At 41.9% G+C, this 22,924-nt stretch overlaps 1 protein-coding gene across 1 annotated transcript; it reads right to left on the reverse strand.

The window, feature by feature from the left end:
• Positions 1-273: 273 nt before the first annotated feature.
• Positions 274-4,791, reverse strand: LOC132330807 (N-alpha-acetyltransferase 20). Its single transcript, XM_059853509.1, has 6 exons — positions 4,634-4,791; positions 4,476-4,500; positions 4,297-4,387; positions 2,996-3,131; positions 1,910-2,055; positions 274-600 (listed from the first exon to the last, which is right to left on the reverse strand). The coding sequence occupies exons 1-6, from the start codon at positions 4,717-4,719 to the stop codon at positions 515-517; spliced, it is 570 nt and encodes a 189-aa protein (XP_059709492.1). The 5' UTR covers positions 4,720-4,791; the 3' UTR covers positions 274-514.
• Between the last annotated feature and the right edge of the window lie 18,133 nt (positions 4,792-22,924).

A 22,924-nucleotide genomic window follows, 5' to 3' on the forward strand; every position in this document is an offset into this window, starting at 1 on the left:
GGGTTGTATTGTGGAACCTAGTTTTTTGTAGGCGGAGTATTTGGTATTTTTGTACCTGAGCTTCTAGTATTTTTGTAACCTAAGGTGGGGGTTTTTTGGCAACCTGTGATTGGCAGGGGTTTGGGGCATCCTAGTTAAGTGTCCTGGCTTCATTTGCCTTCTTCCACCACAATTAAGCTGGCATGGGAACTGTTAAATCACAGACTATACAATGAGATGCTTCCTGAAACAGAAATAAATTTTAGCTGCCACAAGAAAACCAAGAAAAGACCATACAGGAAGTAATTCCATTTTAATAGTCTCCAACTCTCCAACATGTGAAAGGAAAAATTGAGTAAGTGCGGCAGTATAGAGGCATTACCAAAAGAAGCAGTGTTAGTCAGCTTCTCAACATTGCTTTTAAGTATTTTATGGGAAAAACATTTGGCCTAAAACTTCTTATGCATAAGTTGTTGGGGGTTATAGAAGATGGAACCTGACCCTTGGTAAATTGCATGAGAACCACAGCTTAAAGTTACTCAATGTCTTCTGGTCTCACAGGATGAGGCAGAGGTATAACTGATTTCTTCTCTGTATCTCTGGAAAGAGCTTTTCTCATATCTATAGTAACAGGAAAAAAATGTTATTATAGTAATGCAGTCCTTGTACAAAGCCATATTAAGTGAATTCTCCGTTAAAATAAGATAATTTTTAATCAAGAAAATTTCCCAGAATCATAAGACTATCTCAAGTTTGAAAGGACCCATAAGGGTGCAACTCCCTGCTCTGCTCCACACAGTACTACTAAAATGATACCGTATGATTAGGAGCATTGTGCAGATATTCCTTGAACTCTGATGGGCTTGGTGTCATGACCCTTTCCCTGGAGAGATCATTGCAGTTACCAACCAAACTCTCGGTGAAGAGCCTTCTAACACCCACTCTGAACATTCCCTGACACAGCTTTGCTCCATCTCCTCATGTCCTGTCACTGGTCACCGGAGGGAGGAGATCAACACCCCTCTCTGAAGTCCTTGGAAGTTACAGACTGTGAAAAGTGCATGCATCAGCTTTCTCTTCTCCAAGTGGCACAAACTCATGGACATCAGCTGTTCCTCCTAAATCTTGCTCTTGAGACCTCTCATCATCTTGGTTGCTGTCCTCAGGACACACTGCTGTCCTTAATGTTGCTCAATGGCAATGATATCAACTGATATAAAACACTGCATGAAACTCAGCCAAATAGAAAGGAAATGACAAGCTAAAAGAGGCAAATATATGACTAAAGTCACATGCGGCAATGGTAGGTGTCTGTTTGAGCCCTTGTATTTCACAGCGCTCCTACGTATCAAATAAACAGTGCAAGAACAGAAATGATACACAGCCTCACCATGTAACCCTTTGGGAGGATAATTTTAAGAAGGATTTAGAAAGAGGAAGCACTTGGTAGTTCACTTTTGTTAACATAATTAAAATTAACATACTTCAATGTCCATGTTCCTTCCCTTTTAAATTGAAAATGTTACCCAATTCTTTGTCATTGCGGAATGCTGACAATTGTTAATTTATACATAGACATCTGAGAAAAACAAAGTTTCAGGTCCCTGTTCCGGGATGAAAGGAACAAAGCACTGACATTCCTTCTCATTTATTCTTGTTCTGTGTTTGATTTTGCCAGAGATGCTACAAAATGTGCAAATGGCAAGATTAAGTTTTGTAACTGATATAATCTTAATTAGGAAAAGTTACAAAAATACAAAAATCCCATTAATCAGCAACTATCTGAAATTGTTTCATATAATTATTTCAAATTGTTTCATGGTTTTTTTATAGGTTTCATATCAAAAAATAGTAAGAGTCTTACAAACAATCCCAGCAACTTTCAACATGAGAATAGTTCTGTTCAATTTGAGACCAAACAAGAACTTACCATAAGCATCTTCATCTGGCTCCCCACTACTAGCTGAGTAGTACTCTAAGACTGTCCGGTACACACTGTAGCCTAGTTGCTTATACATATTTACAGCAACCTGATTTGATACTCTCACAAAGAGATCGACAAAAAATCCACCCTTTCTTTAGCAGGAGAGGAAAAGAAACAAACAAAGCCACATTAAGGAATAGTAAGTAAATGTATTTCTAAATAACAACCCATAAATTGTAATGAAACACAAACAAGTCCAATGTAGTATACTAATTAAACATCTTTCCCAATGTAATAACAGATACACTTGTTTACCATGGGAAAATTCAATCATAGACAAGGATTTAATTTTATTTTTATCACATGGCAATTTTTCACCAGTCAGTGGGTTCAGAAATTTGATCAGAAGGAACAAGACAAGTTAAATGCCCCCACAGGCCTAAATCCAATTTAAAAAGTATCCACATTTTAGACTGCTTGGATTAGGAGAAGTGGAATCAGTCACAAAATTCAGTTGCCTAACAGGAGATGACAGACCCTTAATTCCACACGGCAAGTTTTTCAAAACATCATACTACTTTCCAGTCTTACCAACCATAGTGGGGTTGCGCTACTATAATCAGTTAAGGACATTTCCCTGTGGGTTCATCTGACACTAAATTAAATTTTCTCAGGTACAAGTAACCAAGCACGGGATGGCAAGTAAACTAAGATAATCTCTGCAGTACAAAATTTGTTCAGGATTGTGCCTGAGGGCATTGCACAAAGCCCGCAGTAACTGAACAAGTATATTGGAGGCCCTACAGGAAACAGTGCGGACTCTGTCAAGGAATGTTCTTTTATACACTATCTCTACTGGAGTTCAGGCTATGTCCTCCTCTCTCTGGCAAGTTAGCTCACAGAGAACCCCTGGGATTTTAAACTGCTAAGCAACTTTCGTAACTCTTTTTCTCCAACTAGAAGGAATTTAAGAAAATCAGAACACCACGTAAAGCAAAATTCTGCCACGTAAAACAGGGACATGTTTCTGTAGAAATACTACTTTTAAATGTTACTTTAAAAGATGAATTTAAAGATAGCCATACTACTCACTTTTCTGAAATTTCTTCCAGGAGCTCCATTAATTTAGCAGCCAAACCCAGCCGTCGAAATTCTGGTGCAACAGAGAGAGCAGTAACGTGTCCATGCCATTCTTCCCTAGCCACAGAGCCTTCGGCTTTGCCCATGACTGTGAACATACAGAGCATCAGCGCAGCAGCACCTTTGGAGTAATGCACTGCCTGCAGCCAGACAACGTCACAAGAGGAATAAGCCATGGATAAACACACGATACAATGATTGTGGTAAAGGCTAAAACAGGGATGTCTACCTTTTCACTCTAAAATTGTGATTTTAGCCACTAAAAATGTCATTTTACTCAAATATTACAGCAGTTTCTTGACTAGTGTAAAAAAACACCAAACAAGTTTGCAAATTCCTTCCTTGAGGCGACTTCTAAATGCAAATTTTAAGTAATTCTCACAAGTCTCACTGAACCAAAATTTGAAATCTGACTGAAATAAAGGAGGAACAGAGGACTGGAAACCCAAAACTACCATCCCAGCAACTATCTGAGACTTTTGGAGATTATGAGGGAATAGAGCTCGGGAAGCTTTGCCAGTCCGGCAATAGAAAGCTAAGGCCCTGCAAACACAATGTGTTTAAGGAGGGAAAAAAAAAAAAAAAGGAGGTGGGGATGGTGTTTTGGGGAGGCTTTTTTCTAGTTTCTCTCCTTTCAATCCAATGTTAGTTTATTAATGAAAATTCACACTTCCACCCTCTGCTTTTCACAGATGACACAGGCACTGCTAATAAGCAACAAGTGTGATGGATACAGAGAAATGTTCTATACAGCACACATACTTTCAGCTTAATATGTTAAATACTTTTAGTTCCTGGGTCCCTGCAAAAACCATTACTCTGCCCCACCCCGTCTCCTAGCAGTTCTCTTTGGCATGATTTCTGAAAAACACAAGTATTCCACAGCAAATTAGCAAATGACATCCAGGCCCAGAGCTTTCCCTTACAGGGCAATGCAAAAGGCAAGCCCCGCACTTTTACTGACGGTGGGTAGGGACTGTATCTTCCAGATTACAAAAATACCCATTCACCAAATACGGGTGGATGTTACGACAGCCAAGGCTCCTCGCTGCGCTAGGAACATCAAACTGGAAGCTATGGTAATGAGTCCTGCATAATACCCTAAGACATTTAAGAAACGAGAAGATGCAACGCAAGGTTCCTCTTCCATGTTGGTTATTTGGTCAACGCGAAGAGTAAGAAAAACTCCCGCGTTCTAATCCCCGAAAGAGGCAACGAAGGGAGACGTTACCGCCGGGACACCCGGCACTCACTGTAACCCATCAGCTCCCCGCCGGGAGCCTCGGCGACGATGAAATACTCGGGCCAGTGGGCGAGGTACTGCAAGTAGAAGGGAATCCCGTACTGGGCGCTTGGTTAAGGAGCAACTGCGACCGTCACGGCTGCGCCGCCCGCGCCCGACCCCGCGCCCCTGCCCCGGCGGGAAGGATACGGTCTCGGTCAGCGGGTCCAGATTGCTGTGGGGGAAGAGAGTGCGGCGCTCAGCACGGGCCCGGGCCCGCCCGGCCGGCGGGGCGCCGCGAGGACCCCGCGGGGTGGGGAAGAGCGCAGGGGCTCGGGGGCATGAAGAGGGGACAGCCCGGCGCTCACATGTTGTTGAATCGGAAGAGGTCGTCGCAGGTGAAGGCGCGGAGCGTTGTCATGATGATGGCGATCACGACGCAGACGCCGAGCATGACGGTGAAGACGCTGCCCCGGAAACGCTCGCGCGCCCAAGGGCCCCTTTCGCCACGGAAAGGCGGCAGATGGGGCGCCCCCGCCCCCTGCGCAACCCTGCCCCGCCCCGCAGAACCGCCCCGGCCCGGCCCGCGCCTGAGACCTGCCGCCGCGGGCCGTGCTGAGAAGGGGCACGGCTGCGTATTTCTATATTTAGAAATATCAAACAATAATATCTATATTCATATTATTAAAAATAAAAGCCCTGCCTCACACCAAATAAAAAGAAAAAAAGACCTTTCTTTTAAATTATATTAACATATTTTATAGTAATATTTTTCGTATCTATTTTCCCATTTATAATTTCAATTGCCCTATAATGTTATTGATATTCTAGATTACATCTCTTCACATTACTTACATATATTTATATTTAGGTTTACATTTATAGTTTAATTATAGTTACATATCTTTATATATTTATAATATATTTCTATATTTAGATTTACATTTCTATAATACTTGCCTTGTTTAAAATAAAGCCCCTGTCTCTAACCAAATAAAAACCAAAGACACCCCTTCAGTTAAACCGTATTTAAAAGTTCAAAAATAATTTTATTTTTCATCATTATATTCACATGTACATTTCTATTTTTTACTATATTTATAGATTATCTAGTATAGAGAATGCCTTGAAGAACAGATCTGTCTTTATACTATATATTTATATTACTTATATTTATTTTGTATTAAATATTTATAGGTATCAGTAGATATATATTTGTATAGTTGGATTTATAGTTTTATATTATTTATATTTCTACTATTTATAAAAGAACCCAGCCTATAACCTAAAAAAACAAAAAAAAAACCCCAATTTCTTTTAAACTATAGTGAATATTTTTATATTTACAATCTCTACTTATATACATTTGTGTATATATATTAGGCCCTATTTTCTATATATGATAGTATGTCACAATAACATACATTATATGACAGTTTTATATATTTATCTGTTTTCCATGTTTATGTTTACAGTTATAGTTTTAGATTTCCTTTCAAATTTATTTTTATTTCTATTTTGATCTGTCTAGTAAACCATATCAACTCACTCACCTGACACGTCAGAACCACAGAAATCCCGCGCCTCGGTCAGCGCCGGCGCGCAGGGCACGCTCGTCCCATCGCAGCACATCCAAACAAAACCTATTTCTGCTACTAACAAAGAACAAAGGCCCCACTACATTTCACCCCATTAAAAACTCACAGAAACCCAACTGGAAATAAATTTTAAAACCCCTCTATAACTAGCCCAAACCCCCCCATCCATTCCAATCCTAAACTTCCTCCCAAACCAGTATCTCAGAAACCCAAAAAACCTCAAAATCACATTGAAAATGAAATAACTGCTAATAAAAACAAAAACCCATGAAAAAATAAATCAAACCGACTCACTGAACTCAAAACTGTGCAACTGACCCTAAACATTACTACAAAAAGCCCCCAAAGCTCCACCTTTATGCTAACTCACAAATAAGAACAAATAATCTATAAAAATTACCTTAAAAATTAAAAAAAACTAATTAAAAGCATACAAATAAAAAATCTAAACTATTAAAATACTAAGAATACCACTACCCAAATTTTAAAAAATGTTGCCTATAAAAACCCACCATAAAAATGCCCCTGTCCTCAAAGATAAAAACTAAACAAAACCCATCACACCAGAAATAAATCGGAACTTGGGAACGCTAAAACCGTAACACTCAAGAAGTACACCATATCCCTTCTCGTACACCAGCTACAAACAGCATAAAACAATAAAATCAATTACTAAAAACCACCTTTAAACCACTACCTTTTTAAGAAAACTTTCAACAATTTAAAAACGGCTTTTAACAAAAGCCATCTAATAAATTAACACCCAAAACTCCAGCAGCCGAGCTAGCCCTACCAAATCTCTCTGTTTATACATCCAATAAACAAAAACCAAAATCCCAACAATATCCCAAGTCTATTAAAGAAACCTACTGAAATTAATCCTAACTCAAATACAAACCAACCCATCCATAAAGTTAGCCTCACTCAAAAAGAAAACAATGACAGAGAGTTAATAATACCAAGAAATAAAGCAACACACCATACACCACCAATGAATATAATATTCAAGAAAAAAAAACACTTTTTTTTTTTTTTTTTTTTTTTTTTTAAACTAACTTCTTTTATTAGCTAGAACAAAGGATTTTGCCAGGACTGTAACAACAACTTCTTCGCCTCCTTCCTCTTCTTCTGAAACGTCCCATCTCATTCCCAAATTCCTTACAACTTTTGAGCTTCAATCCAAGCAAAAAGCAAAACTCGTGCACGTGTGCGTCGGATGCTCCTGCCAGGTTCTCCATTGCACCCCACATCTTCTTACACGTTCAGTCTTCGTGCTGACCTGCCGGGATGAGTTTCAGAGAAGGATTGGCACATGTGAAGAGAGGATTTCCCCTCCCTCCCTCCCTCCCTCCCTCCCCCCCCAAAGCCGGTTTCCTTAGCGCATTTCAATAAATTCCAAGCCTGCAATGATGCACACTCGTCTCAAGGCTCACAGCAAGCACGCAGGAGCTCAGGCTTACTTGCTTCCATGGCTCTGTGCCTGAGATAGCTGAGGAAATTTCCGATGACCCTCTGTTGCAATAAACTGGAATGCAAACTCGGCTCCATCTCAGAGCCTCAGTGGGAGGCAGGAGCACATCTGGCTGACCCACAAAAATCCTTTCTTGGGCGGCGGCACCGCGCTGGAAAGGGGAAACACGTGCTAGTGAACAGCAGCTCAGAAACCATTCTTGTCCAATGTTACCTGCTCTACTTGGCAGCTCACAAACACCAGTCTAATTTTATCACTGCAGGGAGAATTCTGTAGGAAAGTGTCTGATGAGCAGCGACAAGGGCTTCACTCCCTGCTACGCAGCCTGCAACACCCTTGAGAGAGCAGAGCAGCAAAATCACCAAACTCTTCTTGCCATGGGGCAGGGTAGAAGATCACTGTGGGAGGCACATAAAAAGAGGGGAAATGCTCTATAAATGCACAGACATTTGATTTCAGAAGCCCAGAGATAAGGATTTTCTCTAGGAAGCCAGACGTGACATGATATTTCTAAGATTTTCTTCTTCATTGAAGGAAATGTATGTGTATATATACACACTTACAAATGATTGCATGAGGTTTTTTTTTTTTTTCTTTTGAAGCTCCAAGAATGATTTCCCATCTTGAGTCACTCAGGAAGAAATGGCCCCTGTGACTCAGGACAGAAGGGCTGCCTGCTCTTTTGATCATGACAGCTTTTGGGTGTACCCGGGAAGCAGGAGCAACAGCCAGAGCTGAGGCTCAGCAGAGGCTGACCCCGGCCAGCCCCTTCCTCACTTCCCTGTGTCACAACCCTTCCAGGCAGAAGGACGCAAAGCAGGTTACGATTTCTCTCCTAGATATGTTTTTCAAAAATAATACTTCCAGGGGTGATCACAATGGGGGCACAGAAAAACACAAAGAATGAAAACTACCGTGTTTGGTGTTTTATCAAACGGTGCGTCTTCCCTACCATGTCCGGAAGCTGGATCGATGCACCAAACTTTTCACTGCACCCTTGTCCTTGCTTCTGCGCCATCTTCACCAGCTGCTCTTGGGAAGTGCTTGTATTGCCTTGGAAAGGTGATCACCCTGCACGAAACTGGAGGCTGAGCTTTCGGCCTCTGGAGGAGGGAGCTGCGCCGTGGATCCCGTCCCGATGGCGCTGCAGACGCCGACACCCGCGGGAGGACTGGGGGGACTCCGAGCTCCACCTCTCTCTGCCCAGGCCCTGGGGAAGATGGGGGAGCTATTCTCCAGAAGCATCGCCCCTGCAATCATCACCTCCATCAACATTCTGAGAGCGCTTTTGGTTTTAATAAAGAGCAACCCTGATTTGCCATTTGCAGATCACAATGGGAATGAACCTGGAAGACAAAACACAAGATCAATTCACAGCTGGACATTCAAATCTTTTTCTCCAAAACCCAATCAACGTGCAGCTTCTCCCATAAGCTGAAGTACGGACCAAAGTCATAGAATCGTTCAGGTCAGAAAGGACCTTCAGGCAGCGAAGATGAGCATTTAGGTGTGGCATGAAGCTTGGGGAGCACTGAAGAAGCTGTAAAAGTCAACTGATATTCTTTGGAAATGAAAAACAAAATGAAGTAATTAACTAACAAGGAATCCTCTGCGGAAATGACACAAGGGACGGCCTGCAGGGGAGATGCCCGAAAGCCAAAGCTGCGCTTCAGTGGCATCTAAGGTGGGAATTTTGCAGAGTGCCTGTACACAAGTTTGTTTTCACTGGGATCAGTGAGCAGTGGCCACCGCAGAGCAGGAGGTGCTGTGGCTCAGAAGACCTGGCTGTGAAAAGTACAGGTTATTGTCCCCAAGCACATGCCAGCGGTCTGGAAAAGGGTGATGCGGCTTGACACTGCTGGTGTGCTTGCTAAAGGGGGGGAGCGGCTCAGTCCTCGTCACTCACCTGATGCTCCCAGTCGGGGCGCAGTCGAACGGCACCACTTGGCCGCGCTTCACCTCCCTGGCTATTTTCTGTGCAGGGAACTGCAATGCCATTGCAACTTTTCTGTCCTCGCATCATTCTTCTAGAAAAAAAAAACAATACGTTGAAGGGGAAACTGCCTTGTCACCGACCCAAAATCCTTTATCGCTTGTGGTAACCCACGGCACACTCCCTGCCCGTGTTATCTTCACCTTAACTCTGTTTACAAGTGCCGTGAATAAACCCAAATCCAATTGAGAAAGCTCCTCTTTGCTCACATTTCAATACAAGGCTGGAACTATCACCTTGCAAAGAACTTTCCTCTACCGGTGCTAGATGCAAAAGAAAAAAAGCCAACCTAGGAATGCCTGCCACACCAGAGTACACAAAGCTGCTGCTGCTGCTTCCAATGGCTTAGGCTGAGGGCTTCTCTGTTCTTCTTTTGCCCTTCTAATGGGAAGGACTGGCTTTGACTGTCTTTGAACTAGCTACAGATACGAAAGATTTAGTAAACAAGTATTCTTTATCCCATTTCTCTTAAGAGTGTGTCCTGACAGATGTCTTCTTCCTCCGGAGGTTTAGACCCCTGTTTGATCTTTTTTTCTTTTCCCCCCGCTTTTTTCCCCCCCCTTTATTCCCTGAAGCATTTCACACCATGATGGGCAAAGGCCCAGCAGTAATTAGACTGAACACTGGACACGGAGACAAAAGAAATGGCTGGAAGTTACTCTTGTTCTCCAGGCTGGCACTGCCAGCTCCTGAGGGCTCAGTCAGGACAGTCAACATTTCTGAGAGTACCTGTACACAGGCGTGTGCAGACCTTGGGTCCTGCTGCGGCTCGCAGCTGCAGGCTCAGACACGCACGCCGAGCTCCTGGATCCTCCACGACAGAGCCGCCCCTCCCTGCTGATCCCGTGCTGTGCCTGCGGAGCAGGGAGGGAAGGAGAGGCACGCAGGTTAGCACAGTGGCAGTGCACAAGCTGCCAGGCCTCACCCATCGGACCTGCACCGAAGAGGAAATCTTACTTTTCAAAACTCTCCATCGTGCCATACAAAACACTGAATCCTTCCCAATCTGGAAGGGACAGCCTGGCATGATGCCCCTCAGGTCACATCTTACATAAAGGGTTCTTCTTCTCCTGCACAATGCTCTATATTCTACTTTTACTTTTTATCTTTCTATAGATATAAAAATACCTACAGAAACTATCGATATTCACGAAGCGACCTTCAATCGTAACAGCCAGGCCTCCGCATGACTGCGCTTAACTCCTGCTTAGCTCAGGGCATCTCCCTGTTCCTCAGGCTCCAGAAACCACTGAAACTCCCCTGTTTTCCCCGGGGGGCTGCCTGCTGGCAGCTGCCCTCCTCTCTCCAACGCGGTCACCTGCCAGGCTGTAATATTGACATTGTTGTGACTATTGAGTCATTGGAGACTCATCCACGCTTAAATAAAATAAACCCCCTACTTTTAAGTACTAAATTCCCTACCAAAGCAAGCGTTTTACTGACGCGTACACGGGCATACCGGGCAGCTTATTTTCATTCGGAAAAATAAAATAAGCTTCTTCAGTACAAAACCCCCCTCCAGCAACAGAGGATGCACCGTGAGTACCTCGGCGAAGAGAGGCCACCACGCCAGTGCCCGTCAGCGGCCCCCCAAAACCCGCCCGCCCGCCCGCGGCGCTGCCGAGCCCACAGCCCGCCAGCCCCGCACCGGAACCACCGCGGAAAGCCCCGACGGGCCGGCGCCGCCACGGGGGCGCCGTGCGGGCAGCGCAGCGAACGGACCGCGAGCCTCGACCGCGCCCCCCCTTCGTGCCGCCATCTTGGGAAGGTCACCCGGCTCCCGGCCGAGCCTCTCCCGAGTCCCGGGACGGCGGCGGCTGCGGGTCCCCGGCAGAGAGAGGCGTCCGTGCCATTGCCTGTCGGCGCCCGCCCGCCACCCGCCCGCCAGCGGCGCCACTGACCCACGGCCCGTGTGCCCGGCGCTGCATACCTCACGGAAAATCCCGCCGGGCCGGCGGGCAGGCAGTCTGGTACGCAGACCGCGGTGCTCCTTCTTCCCGCCCTTTTGGCCGCCATCTTGGGAAGGTCAAGCGCGTCCCGGCCGAGCCGCCCCCCAGGGCGCGATCGCGCGCGGGCCTCGGCACGGACGCGTCCCGGCCGCTGCCCGTCCGGGGGGCGGGACCGCGCTCGGCTGCGGGCGGGGAAGGCGGGCAAAAAGCCGGCTGCCATCCCCCAAAAAATCCTCTGAAATAAACGCCGAAAACCTGCCTCTTACCCAACAGGAACGAAACAAGCGCCCTTTCTTTAAAACCATATTTAAATCTATTTTAGATTTAAATTTTTCATGTTTACATTCACATGCATCTTTATACCGGACATTGATGCGTTAGGTAATTTGTATAATATATTACATCTACTCCTATGGTTTGTATTTATTTATGTTTTGCGTTTTTATACATATCTGTCTATATCGATTGTATATTTCTTTATTTAGATTTATATTTATATAATACTTCTATTATTCAAAATAAAAACCCTGTCTCTAACAAAATAAATACAACCCCCCCCTTATTTTAAACGACATTGAAATATTTTTATTTCTACTTCCTATAATTATATTCACATATTATTCTTTCGTTTCTTTTGATGCATTATAATAGTGATTGCATATAAGATATATAAAATCCTAAGAAAGTATTTAAATTATTATTTCTATTATGTATCATATCTACTGCTACAACTGATTTTTTCTTATATTTTTAAATTTTATATATATCTGTATGTATTTATGATATATTTCTATCCTTAGATTTCCACCTTTATATTATTTGTATCTAAAATTTTTACAATCAAAACTCTGCCTATTGACAAAAAAAAACCCGCTTTACTATTTAACAATATTTTTATATTTATAATTTTCATATTTATATTTATAATTTGTTATATAGTATACGATAACATATTGATGTACTCTACTTATATATATCCAATACATATTTCCTATAATATATTATCATAAGATATATACAGTATTACTTGTATTATGTATTGCATCGATTTTTATTATTCTGTATTTATAATTATCTTATATTGTTATATATGTCTGCATATATTTGTCATCCATTTCTATATTTATATTTTGATTGGGGCTTTGTTTCTATTTATAATCTAGATCTTTAGATATCTATAAACATATGTAATACTCTGTATTAAAAATTATAATAGCTTATTGTAATATATAATGATTCATGTTACATGTTTCACTTTTATATATTCGGTCTATATTTAAATTTTAAGGGGTTTTATTCCCATTTTTATACATCTATTTGTTTTGTTTAATTATCATTATAGTTATAATTTTACATTTAAAATCCAATTCCTAAATAATAGGACAAAACAAACAGCATCAAATTCCCACAAATATCCTCCAAAAGCATCCAGATACCTCCACCAGCCAACCGACGGCCAGCAAAAAGCCACACAACGCTCTTTGCCGTAACAATTCTCATCACATCAGAAAAATGCAACGAATATAAAAGAAAACCCAATAGAAACGCACACAGCAAATCACAAAAACTACGAAGAAGAATTCAAACCACCTTACTAAACTCCAAACAGTGCCAATGACCCTGAACTTTACAAAAAAAAAAAAAAAAAAAAAAAAAAAAAAAATTCTACCTCTACACTAAGTCAAAGAATAACCAATACTCTGTAAAAATAACTTTAAAAACCGAACTAATTAACGAAACAGAAAAAAAAATCTCAACCACTACAAAATAAGAAAATAACTACCCAAATAAAAAAACTACTTAAAAAGACCCACCCTATAAATACCCATGTTCCAAAAAAAAAACCCCTGATAAACAACACCCAAATATATCAAAGGCCAAAAAAAAAAAAAAAAAAAAAAAAAGCACCACCAAAAAAACCCAACCGAAAACTTAAATTTAAATAAACTTAAATTTACAACAACAACAAAAAATTCCTAACTGAATAAACCCATAGTGCCTCAATCTATCAAAATAAAATGCCGCCTAGAAACGAACACAAAGCCTAAAGAGAAACGGAACCATAAACAATATCTCCCAAATTATCCGTCACAATAAAACATACGCTACAATCGAACAAACCAAATAAATGAAAGCCCTGTAAGACGATAAACACAAATGCAATTATAAATATCTTTAAAACCCCGCTGCTATTAACTACCTGACGCTACCTCAAGCCCACCAGAACAAACGCTACACACTCACGCTACTAAAAGCCACCACAACAGAATTAAACGCCTAACCTCTACTTCACGCTACGACCCATAAAAACCATCGCACACCTTTAGAAAACATCGCACACCCCGGCAAAAAAAAAAAAAAAAAAAAAAAAAAAAAATCCGACAACAAAACTCCATTCAAAACAAACCTTTATCGTCACCACCTGAACCGAGATCCACAGCATTCAGGAAAAACACCCTATCCCTCAGCATCCAGCAACTGCAAACAGAACGAACCGATGCAATCGATTCCCAAAACCCGCCTCGAAACCACGACGTCCAAGAACTTTCAGCAATCGAAGCCCGCGCTGCCGGCACGGACGGAGCGCGGCTGCCGGCAGGACAGCGGCTCCTCCGGCGCGCAGGGGCGGCGCCGCCCCGGAGCCCCCCGCCCGCTCCCCCGGCCCGGCGGGGCCGGCACCGGGCCCAGGGGGCCCCGGCGGCGCCCGAGCCCCGCGCCCGGAGCGGGCAGAGCGGCCGGCACCGGCCGGGCCAGCGCAGGGCCCGGGCCGCCTCTCCCGCCCGCCGGCCCGGCACAGCCCCGCTCGGCTCCGGCACGGCTCGCACCGGCGCTGCCGCGGCAGCCCCGCCGCGCCAAATTCCCCGTCCGCCTCAGCGAGCGCCCGGGCGGTGCCGGGAGGGCTCCCGAGCGGGAACGTTCGGGGCCGGGCCACGGGCAGAAGAAGCGCCCTCGAATGCAGCGGCACGGCCCGATCGCAAGCCTGCGAACGCTGCGAGAGCTGGAGGTGCCCGCAATTGTACCCCGAAACTGACGCCGCGGGCGGGGCTCACCTCGCTTCAACAAGGGCGAATAAATGTGTGCTCCCCTTCATTTTCATCCCCTGTAATAACAGAAAATAAGGGGTTCTCCTCAAATGAAAGCCTTCAACTGATGGCAAAGATGGTTGTCCCTCCTTCTCAATTCGAACCCTTGAGAAGGAAGGACAACAGGGCTGCCCCCTCAATTTAAACCTTAGGATGATGAAAATGGGGTGGCTACCTTCAAATCAAACTCACAATACGACCACGATATTTTTCCAATTCCCCTTAAAACAGAACGCAGGGATTCCCTGTCGCCCCTGTGATACCCCTAACAGCCGGGAAAAGGCAGGTTTTCCTTCAATCAACACCCTTAAATCCACAAGTGAAGGCAGATCCCCCCCGGTTCAAACATGGACAATGAAAGAAAAGTAGCTGCTTCCCTCTCCTTAATTTCTTTTGTCCTCATAAGCTCCTTTTTTTTTTTTTTTTTTTGTTCCTGGGGAACCGGGGAGGGACTGGCAAGATGAAATTGAGAATGGAAAGGACAAAAGTCCCCGCTCCGAGTCCACACGGGCTCACCTGTTCGGCTGCCGCTTCCCGGCACAAAGCTGTGTCTCTCGGCACCTCCTTTAAGCAACGCTCCACGTATCCAAGCGCGCATCCTGGTGTTCCCCCAGACCCCGGGAGAAGCTCTCACCGTCCTTCCATGAGACAGCCCCGGGAACCCCCCATGAACCCCGCTACTCAGCAGCAGCACCATGCAAAAGGGAGCTGAGGCAAACCCTCCCCCTAAAACAGACCCCGGCAGGAGCCGGCCCCTCCTCATCCTCACACTCACACCTGGGGCTGCTCCGAGCCCTCATCATCGTCACACTCACACCTGGCGCTGGTGCCACTCTCCAACAGCGCCTCTCGGTGACCAGCGCAGAGCCCGCTTCTCACAGACCCAGAGCAAACAGAAATCTGCTACGGGTGTTGGCTTTTCTCATTCCGTCTGGTTCCACAACTAAAACGCGTTCGTGCGCTGATGGCATTGAGAGAAAGCTTTCCAGGGGAGAGAACTGTCATTCAGGTAGCACACTTTGATACACCTTCAGAAAAAGCAGAATCAGCGCCAACTCCTAAGACCCCTGCTGAGGAACCCAGCCCTCCTTGGGACACCCAATGCACCTCGAAAAAGGAGGGGAAAAGTTCTTGTGCTGAACGCGGCGCGGTTCGTCTAAACTCGGTCCTATTCGGTTCTTCGGCTACACTCGGCTATTTCCGTCTACACTCAGCTATTTTCGGTTCTTCGGCTCCGCTCGGCTATTTTCGTCCACACTCAGATATTTTCGGTTCTTCGGCTAACTTCGGCTATCGTCGGCTAACCTCGGGGGGCTGCAGTACCGCGCTCTGCCCACCAGGCGGCAAAAAAGAAAAAAAAAGTCAACAAAGAACAACCCAAGCCTTTCTTTTAAACAATATTTAAATATATTTTATTTTCAAGTTTTTCATGTTTATACCCAAATTTCGATTTATAATGTATATTGATGCATAATGTTGATTTCTATATTTATAATTTTCTATTGATATATAAATTTATACTCTACATTTAATCGATTCCTATTACTTAGATTTATTAATATATTTTACATATTGATTATATATTTCTGGTTAAGATTTTATAATTCTGTAACAATCATATGATTTCAAATAAAACCCCTGCCTCTACCCAAATTAAAGCCAAAAAGAACCCCTTTCTTTTGAACTTTATTTAATTTTTTTTAAATGACATTTTTCATATTTATACTCCCATTTACAGTTTAAATGTATATTCATGTATAGTGTCATTTGTGTTCTATATTACATCTCTTCCTATTATATTTATTTCTATTTTATATTTCTCTATCTATATATTTATATCCTGATTATATATTTCTATATTTAGAAATAGACAAAAATAATATCTATATTCATATTATTTAAAACAAAACCCCTGCCTCTAACCCAATAAAAACGAAAAAAAACCAAAAACCCACCAGCCCTTTGTTGTAAAAAATATTTAAATTTTTTTTTTTTTAGATTTATATTCATTTCTATTTAAAATGTATATTGATGTATAACGTTTATTTGTACATTTATGTTTATCGTTTTCTATCGGTATAAAATTTTATATTCTATATTACATACATTCCTATTGTTTATATTTATTTATATATTTTTATATATGTTTTTATATTGATTATATATGTCTGGTTAAGTTTTTTACTTCTGTAACACTTCTATTATTTAAAAAAATAAACCTGCCTCGAACCAAATAAAAGCCGAGAAGAACCACTTTTTTTTTAACTGCATTTAATTTTTGTTTTACTTATGGTTTTTATATTTAGACTCACATTTACATTTCAAATGTATAATAATGTATATATTAATTATTTGTGCTCTCTATTACATCTCTTCCTATTATTTCTATTGATTTATACTTTATATCTACATTTATATCCTGATTATATAGTTCTATATTTAGAAATATAAACCAATAATATCTATATTCATATTATTTAAAATAAAAGCCCTGCCTCTAACCAAATAAAACCGAAAAGAACCCTTTCTTTTAACCTATATTTACATATCTTTATATTTACATTTTTCATATTTATATACACATTTATACTAAATAATTATTATGCCGCCTAATATTATTTATATTCTAAATTACACCTCTTCAACTTACTTACATATATTCATATTTAAATTTAAATTTATAGTTTAGTTACAGGTGTATATCTTGATACATTTATTTTGTCTTTCTATATTTAGATATAGAAAATATTTCTAAAATATTTACATTATTTAAAATAAAACCCTTGCCTGTAACCAAATGAAAACCAGAAACACCCCTTTATTTACAACGTATTTAAAGATTTAAAAAGAATTTTGTTATGCATAATTATATTTATATGTACATTTATAATTTTTATTCGTTATATTTATAGATGTGATATATAGTCTAGAGAAAACCTTTTGATCTATCAGATATATTATTTTTATAATAGGTATTTCTATAAGTTTAATTTATTTATATTAGATATTTACAGGTATCGGTATATATAGTATATATTTGTATAGTCGGATTTATATTTTTATATTATTTATATTTATATTATTTTTCAAAAACTCCAGCCTATAACCTAATAAAAACCAAAAAAGCCCCAATTTATTTTAAACGACATTCAAATATTTTTCTGTTTACGATCCCTATTTCTGTCTCTTTGTACAGATCTCTATCCCTCTACCGCCCTTTTTGCGGTCGCTTCCAACGCCTGGGGATGGGCAGGGCGCTGGCTCGGGGGGGCTGCAGTACCGCGCTCTGTCCACAAGGCGGCAGACTTACCGGGAGGGGCGCTCTTCGATTTTCCCGCCCTTTATGCCGCCACCTTGAGAAGGTCAAGCGAGTCCGCGACATCCGCGACACTCCACTCCCAACATGGCGGCCAAACGAGGACCCCCCCCCCCCACCGTGAGGCGTTTACGCAGATGCCTGTAAGAAACACGCCAAATTACAACCGTCCGCGACTCAACTGAGCTCACAGCCCGCGTCCGAGGCACTTGATACGCCACAAAAAATCCCGCCGTGGCCGCGCAGGCGTCAGGGTGCTGTGCAGGCAGTCCGGTTAGACGGACCGCGGGGCCTTCAATTTTCCCGCCCTTTTGCACCGCCATTTTGAGAAGGTCAGAGAAAGTCCGCGACATTCGCGACACGCCACTCCCAACATGGCGGCCGCAAGAAGCCCCAGCAGCAGAGAGAGGCGTTTACGCAGATGCCTGTCAGAAACACGCCGAAAAGCGCCCGCCCACCGCGCCGCTGAGCCGACAGCCCGCGTCCGGGACACATGAAACGCCACAGAAAATCCTGCCGGGGCCGCCCTGGCGTCGGGGTGCTATGCAGGCAGTTCCAATAGACAGACCGCGGGTCTTTTCAACTTTCCCGCCCTTTGGGCCGCCACCTTGAGAAGGTCAAGCGGCTCCGCGACACCCGCCGCACGCCACTCCCAACATGGCGGCAGCGGGGACGCCTGCCCGTGCCGGGCTGCAGTACCGCGCTCTGCCCACAAGGCGGCAGCACCGCCGCGCGCCCCAGCCGGGGGCAGCCGCGCGCCTTGGGGCTGCGGGCAGGGAAGGCGGCGAGAGAGAACAGGGGCGGCCCCCGCCGAAAACTCCTCTGAAAGAAATGCCAAAAAATAAGCCGGAAGAAATTAAACCCTGCCTCTCACCCAATAAGAAACAGAAAGAAAAACACAAACCAAAAAAACCCCCAAAACCAGCCCAAACCCAAACATTCCTTTAAAACAGTATCTATTTCACTTTTTATATTTTTTCATATTTATATTCACATTTATATCTATCATGTACATTGGTGTATAATGTAATTTAACAATTTATACTTACAAATTTCTATTTAGATAGAAATTGAATTTCTATATTTCGTCTGTTCCCATTACTAAGGTTTATTTCTATGGTTTTATACATATTTTTATATACTGATTAGATATTTCGGGTTAAGATTTTTACTTCTGTAACACTTACATTATTTCTAATTAAACCCCTGCCTTTACCCAAACAAAAGCCAAAAAGAACCCCATTCCTTTAAAATTTATTTCATTATTTTTTATTTTATTTTTCATATTTATACTCGTATATATCTTAATGTATGGTGTCATTTGTGTTCTATATTACACCTCTTCCTATTATTTATATATATTTCTAGCTTATATTTCTATATCTGTATTTTCATATCTTCTTTCTATATTTCTATATTTAGAAATATAAAACAATAATATCTATATTCATATTATTTAAAACAAAAACCCTGCCTCACACCAAATAAAAAGAAAAAAAGACCTTTCTTTTAAATTATATTAACATATTTTATAGTAATATATTTCGTATTTATTTATCCATTTATATTTATAATTTCAATTGCCCTATAATGTTCTTGATATTCTACATTACATCTCTTCACATTACTTACACATATTTATATTTAGGTTTACATTTAGAGTTTAATTATAGTTATATATCTTTATATATTTATAATATATTTCTATATTTTGATTTACATTTCTATAATACTTGCCTTGTTTAAAATAAAGCCCCTGTCTCTAACCAAATAAAAACCAAAGACACCCCTTCAGTTAAACCGTATTTAAAAGTTTAAAAATAATTTTATTTTTCATCATTATATTCACATGTACATTTCTATTTTTTACTATATTTATAGATTATCTAGTATAGAGAATGCCTTGAAGAACAGATCTGTCTTTATACTATATATTTATATTACTTATATTTAGTTATATTAAATATTTATAGGTATCAGTAGATATATTATATATTTGTATAGTTGGATTTATAGTTTTACATTATTTATATTTCTACTATTTATAAAAGAACCCAGCCTATAACCTAAAAAAACAAAAAAAAAACCCCAATTTCTTTTAAACTATAGTGAATATTTTTATATTTACAATCTCTACTTATATACATTTGTGTATATATATTAGGCTCTATTTTCTATATATGATAGTATGTCACAATAACATACATTATATGATAGTTTTATATATTTATCTGTTTTCCATGTTTATGTTTACAGTTATAGTTTTAGATTTCCTTTCAAATTTATTTTTATTTCTATTTTGACCTGTCTAGTAAACCATATCAACTCACTCACCTGACCCGTCAGAACCAGAGAAATCCCGACGCGCCTCGGTCAGCGCCGGCGCGCAGGGCACGCTCGTCCCGTCGCAGCACATCCAAACAAAACCTATTTCTGCTACTAACAAAGAACAAAGGCCCCACTACATTTCACCCCATTAAAAACTCACAGAAACCCAACTGGAAATAAATTTTAAAACCCCTCTATAACTAGCCCAATCCCACCATCCATTCCAATCCTAAACTTCCTCCCAAACCAGTATCTCAGAAACCCAAAAAACCTCAAAATCACATTGAAAATGAAATAACTGCTAATAAAAACAAAAACCCATGAAAAAATAAATCAAACCGACTCACTGAACTCAAAACTGTGCAACTGACCCTAAACATTACTACAAAAAGCCCCCAAAGCTCCACCTTTATGCTAACTCACAAATAAGAACAAATAATCTATAAAAATTACCTTAAAAATTAAAAAAAACTAATTAAAAGCATACAAATAAAAAAATCTAAACTATTAAAATACTAAAAATACCACTACGCAAATTTTAAAAAATGTTGCCTATAAAAACCCACCATAAAAATGCCCCTGTCCCCAAAGATAAAAACTAAACAAAACCCATCACACCAGAAATAAATCGGAACTTGGGAACGCTAAAACCGTAACACTCAAGAAGTACACCATATCCCTTCTCGTACACCAGCTACAAACAGCATAAAACAATACAATCAATTACTAAAAACCACCTTTAAACCACTACCTTTTTAAGAAAACTTTCAACAATTTAAAAACGGCTTTTAACAAAAGCCATCTAATAAATTAACACCCAAAACTCCAGCAGCCGAGCTAGCCCTACCAAATCTCTCTGTTTATACATCCAATAAACAAAAACCAAAATCCCAACAATATCCCAAGTCTATTAAAGAAACCTACTGAAATTAATCCTAACTCAAATACAAACCAACCCATCCATAAAGTTAGCCTCACTCAAAAAGAAAACAATGACAGAGAGTTAATAATACCAAGAAATAAAGCAACACACCATACACCACCAACGAATATAATATTCAAGAAAAAAAAACACTTTTTTTTTTTTTTTTTTTTAAACTAACTTCTTTTATTAGCTAGAACAAAGGATTTTGCCAGGACTGTAACAACAACTTCTTCGCCTCCTTCCTCTTCTTCTGAAACGTCCCATCTCATTCCCAAATTCCTTACAACTTTTGAGCTTCAATCCAAGCAAAAAGCAAAACTCGTGCACGTGTGCGTCGGATGCTCCTGCCAGGTTCTCCATTGCACCCCACATCTTCTTACACGTTCAGTCTTCGTGCTGACCTGCCGGGATGAGTTTCAGAGAAGGATTGGCACATGTGAAGAGAGGATTTCCCTCCCTCCCTCCCTCCCTCCCCCCCCAGAGCCGGTTTCCTTAGCGCATTTCAATAAATTCCAAGCCTGCAATGATGCACACTCGTCTCAAGGCTCACAGCAAGCACGCAGGAGCTCAGGCTTACTTGCTTCCATGGCTCTGTGCCTGAGATAGCTGAGGAAATTTCCGATGACCCTCTGTTGCAATAAACTGGAATGCAAACTCGGCTCCATCTCAGAGCCTCAGTGGGAGGCAGGAGCACATCTGGCTGACCCACAAAAATCCTTTCTTGGGCGGCGGCACCGCGCTGGAAAGGGGAAACACGTGCTAGTGAACAGCAGCTCAGAAACCATTCTTGTCCAATGTTACCTGCTCTACTTGGCAGCTCACTAACACCAGTCTAATTTTATCACTGCAGGGAGAATTCTGTAGGAAAGTGTCTGATGAGCAGCGACAAGGGCTTCACTCCCTGCTACGCAGCCTGCAACACCCTTGAGAGAGCAGAGCAGCAAAATCACCAAACTCTTCTTGCCATGGGGCAGGGTAGAAGATCACTGTGGGAGGCACATAAAAAGAGGGGAAATGCTCTATAAATGCACAGACATTTGATTTCAGAAGCCCAGAGATAAGGATTTTCTCTAGGAAGCCAGACGTGACATGATATTTCTAAGATTTTCTTCTTCATTGAAGGAAATGTATGTGTATATATACACACTTACAAATGATTGCATGAGGTTTTTTTTTTTTTTCTTTTGAAGCTCCAAGAATGATTTCCCATCTTGAGTCACTCAGGAAGAAATGGCCCCTGTGACTCAGGACAGAAGGGCTGCCTGCTCTTTTGATCATGACAGCTTTTGGATGTACCCGGGAAGCAGGAGCAACAGCCAGAGCTGAGGCTCAGCAGAGGCTGACCCCGGCCAGCCCCTTCCTCACTTCCCTGTGTCACAACCCTTCCAGGCAGAAGGACGCAAAGCAGGTTACGATTTCTCTCCTAGATATGTTTTTCAAAAATAATACTTCCAGGGGTGATCACAATGGGGGCACAGAAAAACACAAAGAATGAAAACTACCGTGTTTGGTGTTTTATCAAACGGTGCGTCTTCCCTACCATGTCCGGAAGCTGGATCGATGCACCAAACTTTTCACTGCACCCTTGTCCTTGCTTCTGCGCCATCTTCACCAGCTGCTCTTGGGAAGTGCTTGTATTGCCTTGGAAAGGTGATCACCCTGCACGAAACTGGAGGCTGAGCTTTCGGCCTCTGGAGGAGGGAGCTGCGCCGTGGATCCCGTCCCGATGGCGCTGCAGACGCCGACACCCGCGGGAGGACTGGGGGGACTCCGAGCTCCACCTCTCTCTGCCCAGGCCCTGGGGAAGATGGGGGAGCTATTCTCCAGAAGCATCGCCCCTGCAATCATCACCTCCATCAACATTCTGAGAGCGCTTTTGGTTTTAATAAAGAGCAACCCTGATTTGCCATTTGCAGATCACAATGGGAATGAACCTGGAAGACAAAACACAAGATCAATTCACAGCTGGACATTCAAATCTTTTTCTCCAAAACCC

The sequence above is a fragment of the Haemorhous mexicanus genome, chromosome 9 (genome assembly GCF_027477595.1).
Source record: "Haemorhous mexicanus isolate bHaeMex1 chromosome 9, bHaeMex1.pri, whole genome shotgun sequence".
Taxonomy (NCBI): Eukaryota; Metazoa; Chordata; class Aves; order Passeriformes; family Fringillidae; genus Haemorhous; species Haemorhous mexicanus.